The sequence below is a fragment of the Engystomops pustulosus genome, chromosome 4 (genome assembly GCF_040894005.1).
Source record: "Engystomops pustulosus chromosome 4, aEngPut4.maternal, whole genome shotgun sequence".
NCBI lineage: Eukaryota > Metazoa > Chordata > Amphibia > Anura > Leptodactylidae > Engystomops > Engystomops pustulosus.
The window spans coordinates 195,359,499-195,377,297 of record NC_092414.1 but is presented as its reverse complement, the minus strand read 5'-3'; the positions used below and the strand labels follow the sequence as shown (position 1 = coordinate 195,377,297).

General features: G+C 42.0%; 2 protein-coding genes across 4 annotated transcripts in view; one reads left to right on the top strand and one right to left on the bottom strand.

Annotated features, from left to right (window-relative positions):
- The window catches only part of DDHD2 (DDHD domain containing 2), a 31,684-nt gene extending 23,200 nt beyond the window's left edge, over positions 1 to 8,484 (top strand). For all 3 annotated transcript variants that reach the window (XM_072149251.1, XM_072149252.1, XM_072149250.1), the window contains 5 exons: positions 5 to 107; positions 973 to 1,137; positions 1,857 to 2,013; positions 2,678 to 2,784; positions 6,046 to 8,484. In XM_072149251.1, coding sequence (XP_072005352.1) covers positions 5 to 107; positions 973 to 1,137; positions 1,857 to 2,013; positions 2,678 to 2,759 — 507 coding nt within the window. In that variant the 3' untranslated portion in view covers positions 2,760 to 2,784; positions 6,046 to 8,484. The remainder of the gene's footprint in view (positions 1 to 4; positions 108 to 972; positions 1,138 to 1,856; positions 2,014 to 2,677; positions 2,785 to 6,045) is intronic.
- Positions 8,485 to 9,805: 1,321 nt separating this feature from the next.
- On the bottom strand, positions 9,806 to 10,732 carry LOC140128523 (olfactory receptor 10C1-like). Its single transcript, XM_072150220.1, has one exon. It carries the CDS (start codon positions 10,730 to 10,732, stop codon positions 9,806 to 9,808), a length of 927 nt encoding a protein of 308 aa, XP_072006321.1.
- Between the last annotated feature and the right edge of the window lie 7,067 nt (positions 10,733 to 17,799).

Genomic DNA, 17,799 nt, shown 5'->3' with positions numbered 1-17,799 from the left:
GCAGTTTGATCCGGTCGCCTACAGGATTGAACCCATGGTTCTGAGGGAAGAGGAATTTGAACCAATGCTGATCCCTCATCATAAGGGAAGGAAGAGGATGCATTTAGGTAACTGAGTGTATGTGATCTATCTATCTAGATGTGGAAACACTGGAAGCACTCCACAATCCAAATTTCAAATAATGGTGACGTTTTTTGGGGATGCGACCACATTTCCAATAAATTGTATTTAGGATTGAGGAGTGTTGCGTGTTTTTCCACATGTATCTACAAAGGGACCTGCGGGATGTGCACCCCTCCTTCAATGAAGCCTTCACAATGTGCTGACCTGGACTTTTCTTTGTTATCTGTCTAAGGCTGCATTCACACGACCATAGGGGGATGTATATATATAACGCTGCAAGCTTGCGGCTGTACATGCGTCCCCCATAGGCCGGCAATGGGTGCACGGAGTGATACGGTGCTGCAGATGTGCGGCACTGTACCGCTCCGTACACAGGGAAAAGATAGGACATGTCCTATGTTTCCCCATGTTACGGCGCCGTGCGCAATGGATCGCTGTGGGGAGGTGAGGGGTCACTCCTGCTCCTCTCCATGGTGGCAGACGTATGCCCACCCGGCTATGGCCCGGCGGGCACACGTTCATGTGAATCCAGCCTAAGGACCAGGACGGGGTCCTCTCGGAGTAATATGCAGAAAAAAACAGCACCCCCAATAGATCCAGTGAAGAACGGGTTTTAACCCATGTTCAATGCAACGTTTCGGCTTTAAAGCTTTTTCTACATATCTGTTTATTACACTCTCTCCTCTATCTACCATAGTTATATATATATATCTCATTATCTAACTCGTATTTCTATTGCTCTCTCTTTCATTATCTTTCAATCGCACTCTCTCATTATCAATCACTACCAATATTTATCTATCGATCTACAATATTTTGAAATGTGAAATCTTATCTTCTATCAAACAGAATTGAAAGAAGGACTAACCCGAATGGGTACAGACCTTCTGGGGTCTCTGCGCGTCGCCTGGCAGACATTCACCCGGCCCCCTGTTCCTACCTTACCTCCACCGACTACAGAAGCTGCTGAGTTGCCTGTTTCTGAACTTCCTCCTGTCACAGAAACCCCTCCTGGTAAGGTACATCTTACAGAAATGCAGATATAACTTTTTGGTAGATCTGTTTAAAAAAGAAAAAGGCCTCTTTCTCCACTTACCCAGCTCCTTCTGCCCACACTCGACTCTGGAACCGATCACTCACACCGAATTCACTAATAAATCTGTTTCCAGGGTGGAGATGACTTTTAGCTTTACTGAGAGATCACATTATAGTTGTACCTAGAAGTCTATGGAGGGTGATGAGGTAGAAGCGGCAGAGGGGAGTTAATTAGAGAGATAAGGGGATACATCTCAGACTAGTGACTGATTTAGTTAAGTTTTCTACCTCACCTCATTACTAGATCCACATCCACAAAGCTAAGAACTGCTGTATAATGGTTATTCTGTATATTGTAACAACTATTCATACTCCCCCCTCCATAGACTATTATGGTAAATATCTGTAACCTAATCCGCTCCCTGAAGATGCATCTCACCAGCAAAGTCATCACAAATGATCAGTGCAGGAGTCGGAGCCTGAGAAGTGCAGAGTAGATTTTTATGACTGCAGTTTTGTCTGTTAAAGGGGTTTGGCCACAAAACAAGTTAGTGGATAGGGCCTAACTTGCAGATCACGAGGACGAGGGGGGTCCAGATTTCTTTGTTTTTAGAAATTTCTCCTTACCATTGATAGAAGTATCTTCTTACTTGTACTACATTATTAAACAATTGATTATTATCATATTTTTTTAATAGTGGCGGCAGGCGAGGACGTGCCTGTAAATGAGGATCCGGCAGCGCTCGATGTGGGGATGTTAAATGGGGGTCAGCGATTCGACTATGTTCTCCAGGAGAAACCTATTGAGAGCTTTAATGAATATCTATTTGCACTACAGAGCCACTTATGTTACTGGTAAGTACCACAGTCACTACTCTATGTATCTCCTTGTGTGAGGCCGTGGGTGAGCACTGTGCATGGAGCAGGACTCCCATTATCATGTGTGATCCTCCCCATGAGACTGAAAGCCTGAATACAGAACCACACAGGAGTCCTATAGTCATCATAGATGACTATAGGCGGTCCCCTACTTAAGAACACCCGACTTACAGACGACCCCTAGTTACAAACAGACCTCTGGATGTTGGTAAGTTACTGTACTTTATCCCAAGGCTACAATAATCAGCTATAACAGTTATCACCGGTGTCTGTAATGAAGATTTATTGTTACTCCTGGTTCTTATGACAACCCAACATTTTTAAGATCCAATTGTCACAGAGACCAAAAAATTTCGCCTGGAGTTACAATTATAAAATATACAGTTCTGACTTACATACAAATTCAACCTAAGAACAAACCTACAGAACCTATCTTGTACGTAATCCGGGGACTGCCTGTATATGATTGTAAGAAACATGCAGTCCATATGTCATGGAGTTGTCTGAACTCAGACACAAAAAAAAAAACAGCCCCTGTTTCTTTCTAGAGAGAAGCCAAATTTCAATGCTTACGTGCCTGGCCCTCAGGGTCGCCTGTAACACTTCCCATAAGACTAAGAGGATTTATTTCGTCTTGTAGGACATCGGAAGACACGGCGTTACTGTTTCTTAAAGAGATCTATCAAACAATGGGAGTCAGCATGGATCAACCTCTTCAGTAACTGTACGACACACGCACCTGGCAAGGTAGGTCTATATATCATGAATAACCCCTTAAAGGGGTTGTCCACTTTGTGGAAATAATTGATATTGTGTAAAGAAAAAGTTATACAATTTTCCAGTATACTTTCCGTATCCTTTGTTTTCTGTATCTCTGCTTGTTGTCTTTCTATAGGACTTCATTCTTTATTTCCTGTGGCTAAAAAGCGATCCCCGATCATGTGATGTCACACAGGTGCACGGCCTATATATATCCCTGGTCATGTGATGTCACACAGGTGCACGGCCTATATATATCCCTGATCATGTGATGTCACACAGGTGCACGGCCTATATATATCCCTGATCATGTGATGTCACACAGGTGCACGGCCTATATATATCCCTGGTCATGTGATGTCACACAGGTGCACGGCCTATATATATCCCTGGTCATGTGATGTCACACAGGTGCACGGCCTATATATATCCCTGGTCATGTGATGTCACACAGGTTCACGGCCTATATATATCCCTGGTCATGTGATGTCACACAGGTTCACGGCCTATATATGTCCTTGGTCATGTGATGTCACACAGGTTCACGGCCTATATATGTCCTTGGTCATGTGATGTCACACAGGTGCACGGCCTATATATATCCCTGGTCATGTGATGTCACACAGGTGCATGGCCTATATATATCCCTGGTCATGTGATGTCACACAGGTGCATGGCCTATATATATCCCTGGTCATGTGATGTCACACAGGTGCACGGCCTATATATATCCCTGGTCATGTGATGTCACACAGGTGCACGGCCTATATATATCCCTGGTCATGTGATGTCACACAGGTGCATGGCCTATATATATCCCTGGTCATGTGATGTCACACAGGTGCATGGCCTATATATATCCCTGGTCATGTGATGTCACACAGGTCAACATTAACGAAATTGAACAAACCAGAATAGGGAAAAAGGTGATGATATATATGTTGTACCGTATTGGTGTACTATAACCTGTGTTCATCCCTATATAAATTAGTACCATATGGCTTGTTGGTAATTTATAGATGAAACCTATTGTTCTTCCTTTCAGAGAAAGGAAGGAAGAATCCAACAATATTGCACAAATTTACACAAAAACAAGTAATAGCAAAAAATATATAAATTCTTTATTGTGGTTAAGTGACAAATACTGGTTAAAAAATGATTGGGGCTGTTGTCATTCCAAGCAACGATCAGTTCAACATGGGTGAGCTATATTTCACTCATCTCTGACTACTATTTTCTGATGTATTCCCATTGGTTGATGCTTCCCATCAGTACCACACAGATGGATATGGCCACTGGTGCCCTTACCGGTATTCAGATGTTGTAAACACATTTTTCACTCTGATCTGTTGTCTGGCATGCCACATTGTCTGGTGCCCCCTCTGGGGCAGGATCATTTTTTAACCAGTATTTGTCACTTAACCACTATATTTTATATATTTTTTGCTATTACTTGTTTATGTGTAAATTTGTGCAATATTGTTGGATTCTTCCTTCCTTTCTCTGAAAGGAAGAACAATAAGTTACATCGATGTCACACAGGTGCACAGGCTTTTTTATATTCCAAACCTCTAATTACTCTCTGTGATATAACGAGCTGTGCACCTGTGTGACATCACATGACCAGGGTTCTATAACGATGTAAGCATGCACCTGTGTGACATCACATGACCAGAGTTCTATAACGAGGCGTGCACCTGTGTGACATCACACGACCAGGGATATATAACGAGCTGTGCACCTGTGTGACATCCCATGATCAGGGATATGTAATGAGCCATGCACCTGTGTGACATCCCATGATCAGGGATATGTAATGAGCCATGCACCTGTGTGATATCCCATGATCAGGGATATATAATGAGCCATGTACCTGCATGACATCACATGACTAGGGATATATAACGAGCTTTGCACCTGTGACATCACATGACCAGGGATATATAACGAGGCGTGCACCTGTGTGACATCACATGACCAGGGATATAACAAGCTGTGCACCTGTGTGACATCCCATGATCAGGGATATATAATGAGCCATGTACCTGCGTGACATCACATGACTAGGGATATATAACGAGCTGTGCACCTGTGACATCACATGACCAGGGATATATAACGAGGCGTGCACCTGTGTGACATCACATGACCAGCGATATATAACGAGGCGTGCACCTGTGTGACATCACATGACCAGGGATATATAACGAGGTGTGCACCTGTGTGACATCACATGAACAGGGATACATAACAAGCCGTGCTCCTGTGTGACATCACATGACCAGAGATATATAACAAGCTATACACCTGTGTGACATCACATGACCAGGGATATATAACGAGCCATGCACCTGTGTGATGTCACAGGACAATGAATTGATGGAATGGATGCACATTTACTAAGGATGTAGCAGAGCTGACTACTAAGAATGTAGCAGAGCTGACTACTAAGGATGTAGCAGAGCTGACTACTAAGGATGTAGCAGAGCTGACTACAAAGGATGTAGCAGAGCTGACTACAAAGGATGTAGCAGAGCTGACTACAAAGGATGTAGCAGAGCTGACTACAAAGGATGTAGCAGAGCTGACTACAAAGGATGTAGCAGAGCTGACTACAAAGGATGTAGCAGAGCTGACTACAAAGGATGTAGCAGAGCTGACTACAAAGGATGTAGCAGAGCTGACTACAAAGGATGTAGCAGAGCTGACTACAAAGGATGTAGCAGAGCTGACTACAAAGGATGTAGCAGAGCTGACTACAAAGGATGTAGCAGAGCTGACTACAAAGGATGTAGCAGAGCTGACTACAAAGGATGTAGCAGAGCTGACTACAAAGGATGTAGCAGAGCTGACTACAAAGGATGTAGCAGAGCTGACTACAAAGGATGTAGCAGAGCTGACTACAAAGGATGTAGCAGAGCTGACTACAAAGGATGTAGCAGAGCTGACTACAAAGGATGTAGCAGAGCTGACTACAAAGGATGTAGCAGAGCTGACTACAAAGGATGTAGCAGAGCTGACTACAAAGGATGTAGCAGAGCTGACTACAAAGGATGTAGCAGAGCTGACTACAAAGGATGTAGGACACCTGCTTATATATTTATGGGCTGATGCTTGGAGAGAAAATTTGCGGGGAAATAAATTTCATAGCGTTTCCTATTCATATCAGTCAGACATGACAAACTATTCTGCTCTGTGTCTATACTTCAGTCACTCATTGACTCCTTGTTCCTCTGTATTTTGTTGCAGGTGCACACAGCTGCTGTACATCCTTCTTTTGGGTCTTCCTAAACAGACGGAGACATCAAATGACGATCTGACCTTCACGTTCTTGAGGATGTCCCTTTAAGTCTTGTCTTAAATGCATTTCATGACATTACCTTTAAGTACAGTCCTAGTCCACACAGCATTTCATGTTTTTTTTTTGTTTGTAGTGTTCGTATACAGGGCTATGCTGCTAGACTGGTTTTCGGATGAACAGTCCTATTCCTAGGACCCCTTTTGACCTGCCAACAAGTCTTAAAGGGGTTGTCTAGAGGATGAAAAACATTGCTACTTTTTTTTTCCCAAAAACCACTCCTCTAGTCAGGCGTGGTCATGTTTTTGGAAGAAAGCTGCCATGTTTTTAAGGTTGTCTGTATCAACAAGTCTGTCTCAGATTTGACTTTTTGACTTTTCAACTCAAGGCAGAGGATTCACAGGTCATGGAAAGGTAAAAGTTCAAGAAAATCGTATTCCGATTGGAATCGATTCCGATTCTGAATTCCGATTTGATTCAGTTTGTATAGCATCACATGGGCGCCACTCCTCCAGCTGAGGATACAAGTTTTGGCCCATATTGATGTTCTACTTACGGTACTATTGATGTAAAACCTGCTATTGTGCAATATTTTTTGCTAGAGATTTCCACAAATCTTTTGGAGATATGAGATAGACAGGATAGACTACAGCTGTTGCCTGTTTGCAGATCAGTCCGGATCAGGGGGACACACAGCCGCTATACCCGATCCTTCAAATAGCTGGTGGGGATGTCGGGTTTTAGTATATGACTTGTATTCTGTAGTTTCTAGCTATAGTTGTCTCAGCAGTTTCTAGCTCCCTGATCTGATAAGTGGAGACCTAGCTGCTGTGACTCACTGCTGCCCCCTCCCTCTCTGTAGACTTCTATGTAATCTGACACCTGTGTTTCTGTTTGCCTTAGTAGCAGGATGGAATTCAGCAAAGATTTCAGTGTGAAAAGCAAAGTAGGAAGGAGGAGGATAAGAGCCAAAGTAAGTGGAGAAAGAAGCACTTTCCTCTCTAAGATATGTTAGAAAATTATTTCTAGTCACTTATATAACATATATATATATGTATTTATTGAAAGTTATTGACGCCGCAACAGGAAACCCTGAGTCAACAGGAAACTTCACTGAGTCATCTGACCCATCTTTCCCATTGGTACAGGTCAATGTGAGCCATAGGGTTCAGGGTCAGTTCTAAACATGTAGGTACAATTCTGATTAGAAGGAGTACATGCACTTTCATACTTGCTGCCCTGCTACCTATTAAAAGGAAGTAACAAGTATTTAAAGGGAAAATGCCTTGATACATTCCCTTTAAATGTCACGATTAAGGTGAAAATCAGATTTTCAGTTCCAGTAAATGAGATTAAACTGCAATTCCAAACTTAAAGGGGTATTTCTATATGGACATTCAAATTAAATGTAACATGCTTGCCATATATATGTTTTTTTTTCAATTGGATGTTATTAAAAATTTTTTTTAACTGTGTGAAGATAATTTTCCATAAACGTAGCCATGTTATTTCTTTAGAAACAAGATGGCTGTGCTTGGATACGACCACCACCATTGAGCCCTAACCACCTGGATTTGGCGTTCATTACTACAGGACGGCCGTAGGATAAGCAGTAACTCCCGTCCCTTACCTATGCAAGAAACAATTACTTTCTTTGTGTGATCACACCGGCATAGGTGGTCGTATCCAAGGACAACAATCTCGTTTCTAAGGGATAACATGGTCAGATTTATGGGAAATTGTCACATGGGACAATTTTTTCTCAATAACATCCAGTTGAAGAAATGTTTGTATAATTGTCAGCGTCCAGTTGAGAATACTCCCTTAACCTCCTATTTTGAAGAAAGGAGCCAATTTTTTTTTTCCAAAATTTCAGGCAATTTGGGACTTTATTTGTGCAATTTTGTGGATATCCCACGTACACAATCGTAACCATACACTGGTGAGTAAAAGTGATTGTGTCTCTGTATACATATGGTACATGCACTCAGATGGATGTCCCCTTTCAATTCTCTGGAAACCACCTATGTATATTGTAGACTTATCACCACAGCCACTTGTGGTATATTACATATAATGTCAGTACAGTCTCTTCTCCTGTGTGGGTCAGTGCAGGCATCAGTCACCATGTGATGTCATATGCTATACCATTAGTATATACTATATAGCGAGCACAATATACTACATTAGCCGATATATCTGCTTCCTGGTGTACTCATCCATGGTTAGTACCTGTTTGCCTTATGTGCTGTTTCTTTCACTTTTTTTGTAATTGTATATATTATATAATATATTATGGAAGCACAGTCTGTCCCGCATGTGATGACATATAGAGATATATGGAGAATTTTGTAATTAAAGGAAATGTGGTGTTTCTTTTTTTTTTTTAATTGTCTTTCGTTTTACTAATCGCTTAAAAGGGGTTTCCATATAGGTCATTGCTGGCACCATTACTACACCGTGTACAGATCAGGAATCGGCAGCGCTGTCTGCTGTATAGATTCCCTGCGGGTTAACATGGTAGGTCACTTCTTCCTAGTGCAAGTCCATGTTTGTGGTAGAAGGATATATATATATTAGTGTTAACTCCAAGCTTCCAATGCAAAAAATAATGTAGTTTAACTACCGTATATATTCGAGTATAAGCCAAGTTTTTCAGCACAAAAAATGGTGAGTATTCACTTTGCTTTTTAATGATCAGGGGACTGGCTGTATAACGGGGCTGACCATATACTGGGGGAATGCTGGCTGACCATATACTGGGGGAATGCTGGCTGACCATATACTGGGGCAATGCTGGCTGACCATATACTGGGGCAATGCTGGCTGACCATATACTGGGGCAATGCTGGCTGACCATATACTGGGGCAATGCTGGCTGACCATATACTGGGGCAATGCTGGCTGACCATATACTGGGGCAATGCTGGCTGACCATATACTGGGGCAGGCTATATAATGAAGCAGGGGTCAGCCATATACTCAGGTAGAGGGCTCGCTATATACTGGGGAAGGGGTTTGGTTGGCTATATACTGGCTGGAGGCTGTGACCAATGCATTTTCCACCCTAGGCTTCTACTAGCGTTAGTAGGTTTTCCCAGGTTTTTTGTAATAAAATTAGGGGCCTCGGCTTATATTCGAGTCCGCTTATACTTGAGTATTCTCGGTAAAAAGTTTAAGGAAAAAAAAAACACCTATATCAAATAGAAAAAAGTAAGATAAAATATTCTTCGACTTTAATAAATTAATAAAAGTTAAAAGAAAATACAAAGCGGTCCCCTACTTAAGAACACCCGACTTACAGACGACCCCTAGTTACAAACGGACCTCTGGATGTTGGTAATTTACTGTACTTTATCCTTTAGGCTACAATAATCAGCTGTAACAGTTATCACAGGCGTCTGTAATGAAGTTTTAGTGTTATTCCTGGTTCTTATGACAACCCAACATTTTTAAAATCCAATTAACACAGAGACCAAAACAAATTTTGGCTGCAGTTACAATTATCAAATATACAGTTCTGACTTACATACAAACTCAACTTAAGAACAAACCTACAGAACCTATCCAGTACGTAACCCGGATACTGCCTGTAGTGAAGGAATTAAAAACTAGGAGAAAAGAACGGATTTCACCTTATATTCCCCCCGTTACAATGTAGCATAGATTCTCCTTCTTTTACTCATTGATAATCTAACCATCCAAAGACTCTCACTGATGTTTATTCACCTTCAGCGTCCTCATTATTGCACATTTGACCTCTCTATTACGTAGACTGTATATAATGGGATTAAACATTGGAGTCCAGGCTGTGTACAGAACCGTGAAGACTTGATCTAAAAAGCGCACATTGTCCAACGGCGGTGAGCTGTACTGTAGTAGGATCGACCCATAGAAAATTGTTAGGACAATGAGGTGCGACGTACAAGTGGAAAAGGCTTTCCTCCTGCCCTCTGCCGACCGAACTTGCAAAACAACACCTAGTATTTTGACGTAAGATATAAGACTAAGTAAGAAGGGTCCGAGTCCCAAGGACAAGGTCTCCATGTAGATAAATAATTGGAGCCCAGTCTGAGTGCAGGTAATCTTAGCCAGAGCTTTGATGTCACAGTAGAAATTCTGGATCGTTTTTGAGTCGCAAAAAGATAGATTTGATACAAACAAAGACGTAACGAGGCCGTTCACACATCCAGAGGCCCACGTCCCACCTAAAAGTAACGCGGCCTTGTTCCGGCTCATCAGGATGTTGTAATGTAAGGGATAACAGATGGCGATATACCGGTCGTAGGCCATACACGACAACAAGATATCATCCGTACTTGAGATTAACACAAAGAAAAAGACCTGAACAAAACATTGAACTAAGGAAATGTTTTTATGGCCAGTCCACAATATGTGAACTAATTTGGGGAGAGTGACCGTGGTGAATATGATGTCCACGAAGGCGAGGTTTCGAAGGAAGAAGTACATGGGGGTCTGTAGACGGGCATCCAGGACACTCACTATGATAAGACTTGAATTGGCGAATATTCCCACGAGGTAGATAACAGTAAATATCACTGTAAGAAGAGGTTGTTTCTCAGATTTATTGGAAAACGCAAGAATTGTGAAGTATTTCATAGAAGTATCGTTGTCCATGGTCTAAAGGAGAGAACATATCCACAAGTTCAGTCAAATGAGGCTTCCGAAAATAATATAACTATCACTAGAGTTCAGGAGAGATTGCCGACCCCGTAATCATGAACGGAAAAAAATTATCTACAATCCGAAGATAAAAAAAGTCTGAAAAAAGTGATGCTAAATGACTGAAGGTGTAGAAGAAACTTGGAGATGTCTTTCTTTCAATCTTCAATATCACACAAAACTCTTTGAATAGAATCTTAATTGAGTGAAAGTTCTGTTTTTAGATCGTAGAGTTAGGCAGATACCATTGTCTGGCGAAAGGTGCATGGACAACCTAATTAAGGGTCCCAGGGGTGTGGAGCACTTCATTTAAGATGGGCCCCCTTTCTCGGCAGCCAATGCAGGGCCCCCTGCCACCACAATGGGGCACATTTACTAAGGGTCCGAATGGCGCACTTTTGTCGGTTTTCGTGATTATTTCCGTTTTGCGGCGAATTGGCCTGGGTTTTTGGTGCATGCGATCAGATTGTGGCGCATCGACGCCGGCTTACATGCGGCAGGAATCGGGGGGTGCCGTCGGACAACCCAACAGATTCGGACAAACCACGGAATTTAAAAACAAAATTGTGTCGCAGGATCAGCACTTACATGCACCAGGAAGAAGATGGCGAACTCCGGCGGGGGAAGCGACACATGCAGGACATTGGACACACGATCTTAGTGAATCGCGGCAGCTCCGAATCCTCGTAGGACAACGCATGGCGAGGATCGCGACGGGACGGGTAAGTAAATCTGCCCCAATATGTCTAAAAGATATAACACACTTAAATATGTAGCACATATACCAATGATGAAAATAGGAGGAAAAATTTGGATTATCATTGTATCATGTGCCCAGGATGATGGGAATAATTTAGGGGCTCACAGTAGGGGTGATAATGGTAACCAGCCCTGTCCTTACCAAGAATGTGTTGTGGCTAGGTGTCTCCACAGAGAGGACTCTGAGTGCCGCCTGCTCTAGGTTCTTCAACACCGAGTTTTAGATTGGTGCATAAATTCCTTTACCTGAGCCATTTTAATTTTGGCCCATGATGAACCAAATGATAATAATATCAACAAATAAACTACCATTAGAACAATATACCAAACCACAGCGCTACAATTTCCTAATGATCCCTCCAAACTGTGGCCGACATTATTACCACAACGTAAGAAAAATATCAACATCCATATAATGAACACAAGACTCTATACACAGACCAGTATTACCAATAATTTCACAAAAATAAACTCCATTTATTGATGTTCTTTACCGTCATATTACTATTATTAAACAAATGCCACAATATCACCAATGATGCGTCTGTACAAGGCCCAAATAATACCACTGTACCATTACCATTGCATAATGACTTGAATAACACTGCACTGCAATATAGTAGTAGATACCAGTCCTGCACAGAGGGAGCCGTGTAATCCAATGACTTACAGGTGACGTCCCTGATTTTGTCTCTTCCCCTCTGTCTGATCTTTAAGGCGACTTCAGACACATCTCTGTAGGTTTGTAAAACAGACAAGGTTAGCTTCATCCTATATATTCCTCACAACTGTCCCCCACATATATCATATACACCCTCACACCACAAGTGACGATACAGTGCCCTCCGCGCATATCGTATAAACCCCTCACATTACCATTGACCACACTGTCCCTTCGTATGTACCACTCACACCACAGCTAACTACACTGTGCCCCCACATATGCCCCCTTAATACTTAATTAGGCAGTCTCTGTCCCCCTTAGTAATTCATCAGAAGGGCCCCCTTAGTGATCCCACACTTACCCTTTAGGAATATATTAAGCAGCCCCCCCCCTTCTTTAGTAATTCATTTTGCAGGGCCCCCACAAAAAAAAAAAAAAAAAACAGTACTTACCGCCAGCGCTTGCAGCTCCTCTTCCCTGGCAGCTTTTTGATGTGGAGGACACAGGAGCGTGGTGATGTCACAGCGCTCCTGCGTATGTATTATACCCCACAGCCACATAATCACTTACATGCAAGATGAACATGAAAGTGATTACATGGTCTGATTATCATCAGAGATCCAGGCCGGGGGCACCCACAAAATAATCCACATTGCGAGGCCCGATGCTGATTATCCAATAGCGCCAATGACAATCTGCCCCCTGGGCATGAGCTGTCAGACTAGGCAAACTCACCTTGGCTGTCCCTAAAGACTACAGTCCTGTCTGCCACAGATAAACTGATACGCCATAAACCTCTATCTGGAACTTGCTAACAGACCTTAAGTGATCCTGCAAGTTTTAGAGGAGAACTTGCCATTGTTTGGCAGCTTTTGGTAGATGGAGCCTAGAGGTAAAAACAGTCCAAAGTCAAAACAACAAATAAGCTACGGAATCATAAATGCCAAAGACTCGTGAAATGGTTAAAGAAGGCAGCATTCAAAACCAACAGGACATCTAGACAACACAGTAGTAGTGAATGAGCCATAGGAAAACAAGCTCTGGCAGTGAAGTCCAGCCCCAAGGAAGTTTTATAGGAGACTGACAGCTTAGCAAAACTAAAGTTATTTTCTCTGACTTACCTCTCTTTACTAACATTTGACAAGAGTTGAGATAAAAATAAATTGTTTCCATTCGCTAACATAAATCTTGTGTGTAACGTGTCTATATCAAAGTGGATACATTCAGTTCCATAATACACTGGTGTCATCGTATGGTGTTCTATGTTGTATGATGCAGATCTTCTCTATCTTGTCTATCACAGCGGTGTCTCTGTGGTTAGTAGTGTCTGTAGCACTAGGGTCTTAGAATTTTTATTTATTTTATTTTCACCATTCAAGCTACATTAAAAGAGAATTTAAAAAAAAAAACTTGACCATAACAATTTCACATATAAATGTAAACGTTTTTTTTGTACCCCTAAAGCTTATCTCTAACACTGCATGATATTCTGTCCCCCCTCAGCACTCATACTGTGCCTAAGATGCTTTTAAATATTACAGGTGGTCCTCTACTTAAGGACGACCCCTAGTTACAGACGGACCCCTCTGCCCACTGTGACCTCTGGTGAAGCTCTCTGGATGTTACTATAGTCCTTGGCTACAATGATCAGCTATAAGTTGTCTGTAATGAAGCTTTATTGATAATCCGTCTTCCCACTTTCACCATTTGTCACTGGGCCAAAAAAATCTTTTTTCTGGAGCTACAGTTATAAAATATACAGTTCCGACTTACATACAAATTCAACTTAAGTACAAACCCAAGGAACCTATCTTGTATGTAACCCGGGGACTGCCTTTACAGGCAATTCTTTTAGTGTGTCTCAAATGGAATTGGAACTCAGGAGTTTTGGAATCAGAAGCAGCGCGCTGAGCTACAGGCCTCATACATCGTTCGTCATTACAGTAACTACAAGAACAATGACTAAGGTAGAACACCAGCAGGTTAGGGATCCTCCACAGCCAATAATGCTAAAAAATTCTTGCATGCATGGCACAGTATTGATGTCTAGCAGAGTCCATACATACAAGCCAAGCATTAGTGTAAACTGCACAGTCAGACTGGCCAAAACTCCTTACCCCACCCAATAGACGGTTAAGGTGAATGCTAGCTCGGTATACCAGCTTAATTCTGTGCAGTTCTTCAGGTGTTTTTAAAACCCTATTCAGATGTAGATGAGACCATGGATCCAGGGTGTGTATGGTGACAGTCTGTATAGCATTGCAGAATATGTTTCTGTTATTTAAAACACAATAAAACAATGGAGATAAAATTTTGCTTCATCAGAAATATATTTTATGGTGGTAGAAGAATGGCCTTCACCTGGTAGGACCTCTCAGATCTATGGTGCCACAGGTCATTTGGTGCTAACTCCAATTGACCTTGTTCTACTGTAATTTGTTTCCCGTGCTCCCCATCTGCTCCGGTCTTGGAGGTTTGGGTGTTGCTGGCCACTTACCTCTCTGTGTGAAAGACTTGTAGTTGGTTTCATGTTTGCGCAATGGGGAAGATGTTCTAGAATTTCCACATTTATAGTGCAGAGTGCAGCGGATGTATGGACATGGGAATTGCTCTTTGCAGAAAACAGCCGAGAATAACTCATATTATAATTTAACTCCTCAACATCTCATGGTGAAAGCGATCACATTAAGCTTATTAACAGACCCCGCAAAATATAAGTTTCAAAAAACCCTCCTTTAGACCAGGTGGATTCAGACTATTTAGTGTGGAAATTTCTCGCTCTGCATCTTGTAACATTTTTTAATTGTCCTTAAAGGGGTTGTCTTACGTTTACAAAAATGTATCAGGTGGGATGAGGAGGTCTTTAAAAAAAAACAAAAAAACCTTTACTCACCTCCTCCGTTACTTCTGGTGTCCCGATTTGTGGCTGATTAGAGCCATGCCCCTGTAGGGGCACAGAAGCTCCACTTGGACAACTGCTGGGTGGCCTGACTGGCCATCTGCTGTATTAGGCAGGACAGGAGATGGGTGGGCGTGCCCAGCCGTCCATCCGGAAGTTGTCAGAGCGGAGCTTCCGTGTGTGGCGCTGGACAACGGGAGCAACAGAGGATGTTAGTAAATCTTTTATTTTTTTTCTTTAGGATTATCTCTATTAACATTATACCGATAAAAGAAAAGACAAAAAGTTTTTTCAGCTCACCCACTTCTGGTAGTCACATGTTTGGAGCCGGTGCACGGAGAAGCTGTGCCAAATCAGTACAAACAACGCAAAAAATGTGGTGATTCCAGCAACCAGGCAGGTGTAACGGCAAATCGTTATATTAAAACTTGCTTTTATTTCATTCTTTTAAAAAGAGTTAAAACAGGCACCATCATAGAAAAAAATGACGCGTTTCGAACCAAGCATGGTTCTTAATCATAGTCTGAACTTGACAATACATAAACTGGTTATATTCAAACAAAAGGCGGAAGTAGGCGGTTACGAGTCACTGATTACATCATTGAACAAGAGAAGAAACACAAAAGAAAATTACAATGAAAGAAACAAAGTTTAGGCTATATTCACACTGCCGTTGCCCGCCCGTTCCCTACCGTAGCGGGCAACGGCAGTGTACGGGGAGAGGAGGAGGAGGTGAGCGCAGCTCACCCCCCCCTCTCCATAGCAACCTATGGCGCACGGCGCCGTATTACGGGAAAAGATAGGAAAAGATACCGATATCTAGTTTAAGAATGGGAAGATTGGCGCCCTCTGACTCTACATTTTTTGGATTTAGCCTTTTGACAAGTGATATCTACTTTTTACTCCGAGCTGCTCCTTGAACTTCCCTGATCAGGTTCCAATGACATGGAGCACCACCCAAGTCTGGAGGACGGAGGAATGGGTGGGCTAACTGCTATTTGATGTGATGTATAAAGTCATTGAGGAGTATTTCTCAATGGTTTTCCTGGGCTTTTTTTGGCTTTAATAAGTCGTAAAAAAGTGGCATTGAGTTCTTTTGGAACCTTTTACAGAACCAGGAGCGTAACTACTGTGGTAGCAGCTATAACAGCTGCTATGGGGCCCGCAGTGTCAGGTAACTGTGTGTATTGGTAACTTAATGCATGTTAGTATAAATACGAGGATGTACGAGGCTGAGCTTCTAGTAAGAATGTATGAGAGTAGAGCTCAGCATTATGGGAAGTGAGGGAAGCTTCTCTGGCCTCAGTGCCCTTAGCTGATGTAACAACCAGAAAGTAACCGCCCACTTCAGTAGAAGCTAAAGATAATTTTACAAAAAATGCTGATCGATTTATCAGGAAGGATCTCAAGCTAGGAAGAAGCCAGCGGCTGTTGTCAAAGGCTCTCCCTAGCTGCGATAAAACTATTTTTGGCTAGGTAACTTTGGAGTGAAGGATGGTGGGAGGTAGGGGCAATCTTTATAGACCCCAGGATCTATGCTAACATTGAACTCTCACCAGAGACAAGCCTATCAGTAAAAGACAACTCTCCATTCGTGATTGTGAATATTGAAATAGTTATAAAAGAATAGAGATACAAATGAATAAATTACCAGTTTTGATGATCTTTTCCTCATATGAATATATATAATTTTGCTCATATCATCCTGCTCTAAACCATGTTCCCTGCAGATAGGACACTATGTACAATCTGCTCAGCTCCTCCTGCTCTATAACATGCTACCTGCAGATAGGACACTATGTACAATCTGCTCAGCTCCTCTTACTCTATAACATGCCGTCTGCAGCTAGGACAATACCCTTTATGGTAGGTGACAACTGGTCGACATTCCCCTCGTGAAAAAGTGAAAACATGGAGACAAAATCTGGATAGACACAGAAGAATGGATTCACAAAATACAGGTCAAAACCAAGAGGACAATGCAGTACAGAATCTTGGGTTTAGAATCATGTGGCAAATGCATGATTAGAGGACATTCAAGTGCCAGAAGATAAAAAAAATACATAAGTTCAGAAAATACTTGCAAACTCCAAAAAGGCTTATAGTAAGCACTGGGAAGTGTGCATACAATCCTCTTATAAGATATCAGATTTCTGATCCAGAGACTGATTGGACTGGTCCCCTGACATCCAGGCCAAACAGACTAGTAGGGGAGGAATGTGAAGTGAGAAGGAGTCTGTGGTCACAGATGGCTTAACTGTCTGCAGCCCAGAACAAAGTCAGCAGGAGACAGACAGTTGTGATGGAAATCAATTAAGACAGTCAGGAGTACAATACGACAGTGTTCAGACTAGTGCAGGACAGAATGCAAGCGAAGTACAAAATTATTCAGCATTAGTCATAACACGCAGAAGATGTTACAATACCTATGGATTTGGTTGGAAATGATATGTGAATACTGTAATAGTGGTTATATCCAGTGTTCAATTTTGAAGAAAAATTAAAGTTAAAAAAAATAAGACCTGTCCTCAAATCTCGGTTTAGTAAAAATATATTGGAAACTATTTTTTTTGTTAGTGAAGTATTCATAACAATGTGCATTAGAAATTATTTACTTCACAAAGCAGTGCCCACCCAGAAATAATTGGAAAACTACTAATGTGCAATCTGCTCTATAAGATTCTGCCTGCAAAAAGGACA

Excerpts from the sequence above, each read along its gene's own strand:
- LOC140128523 (XM_072150220.1), bottom strand. The coding sequence starts at position 10,732 with ATGGACAACGATACTTCTATGAAATACTTCACAATTCTTGCGTTTTCC.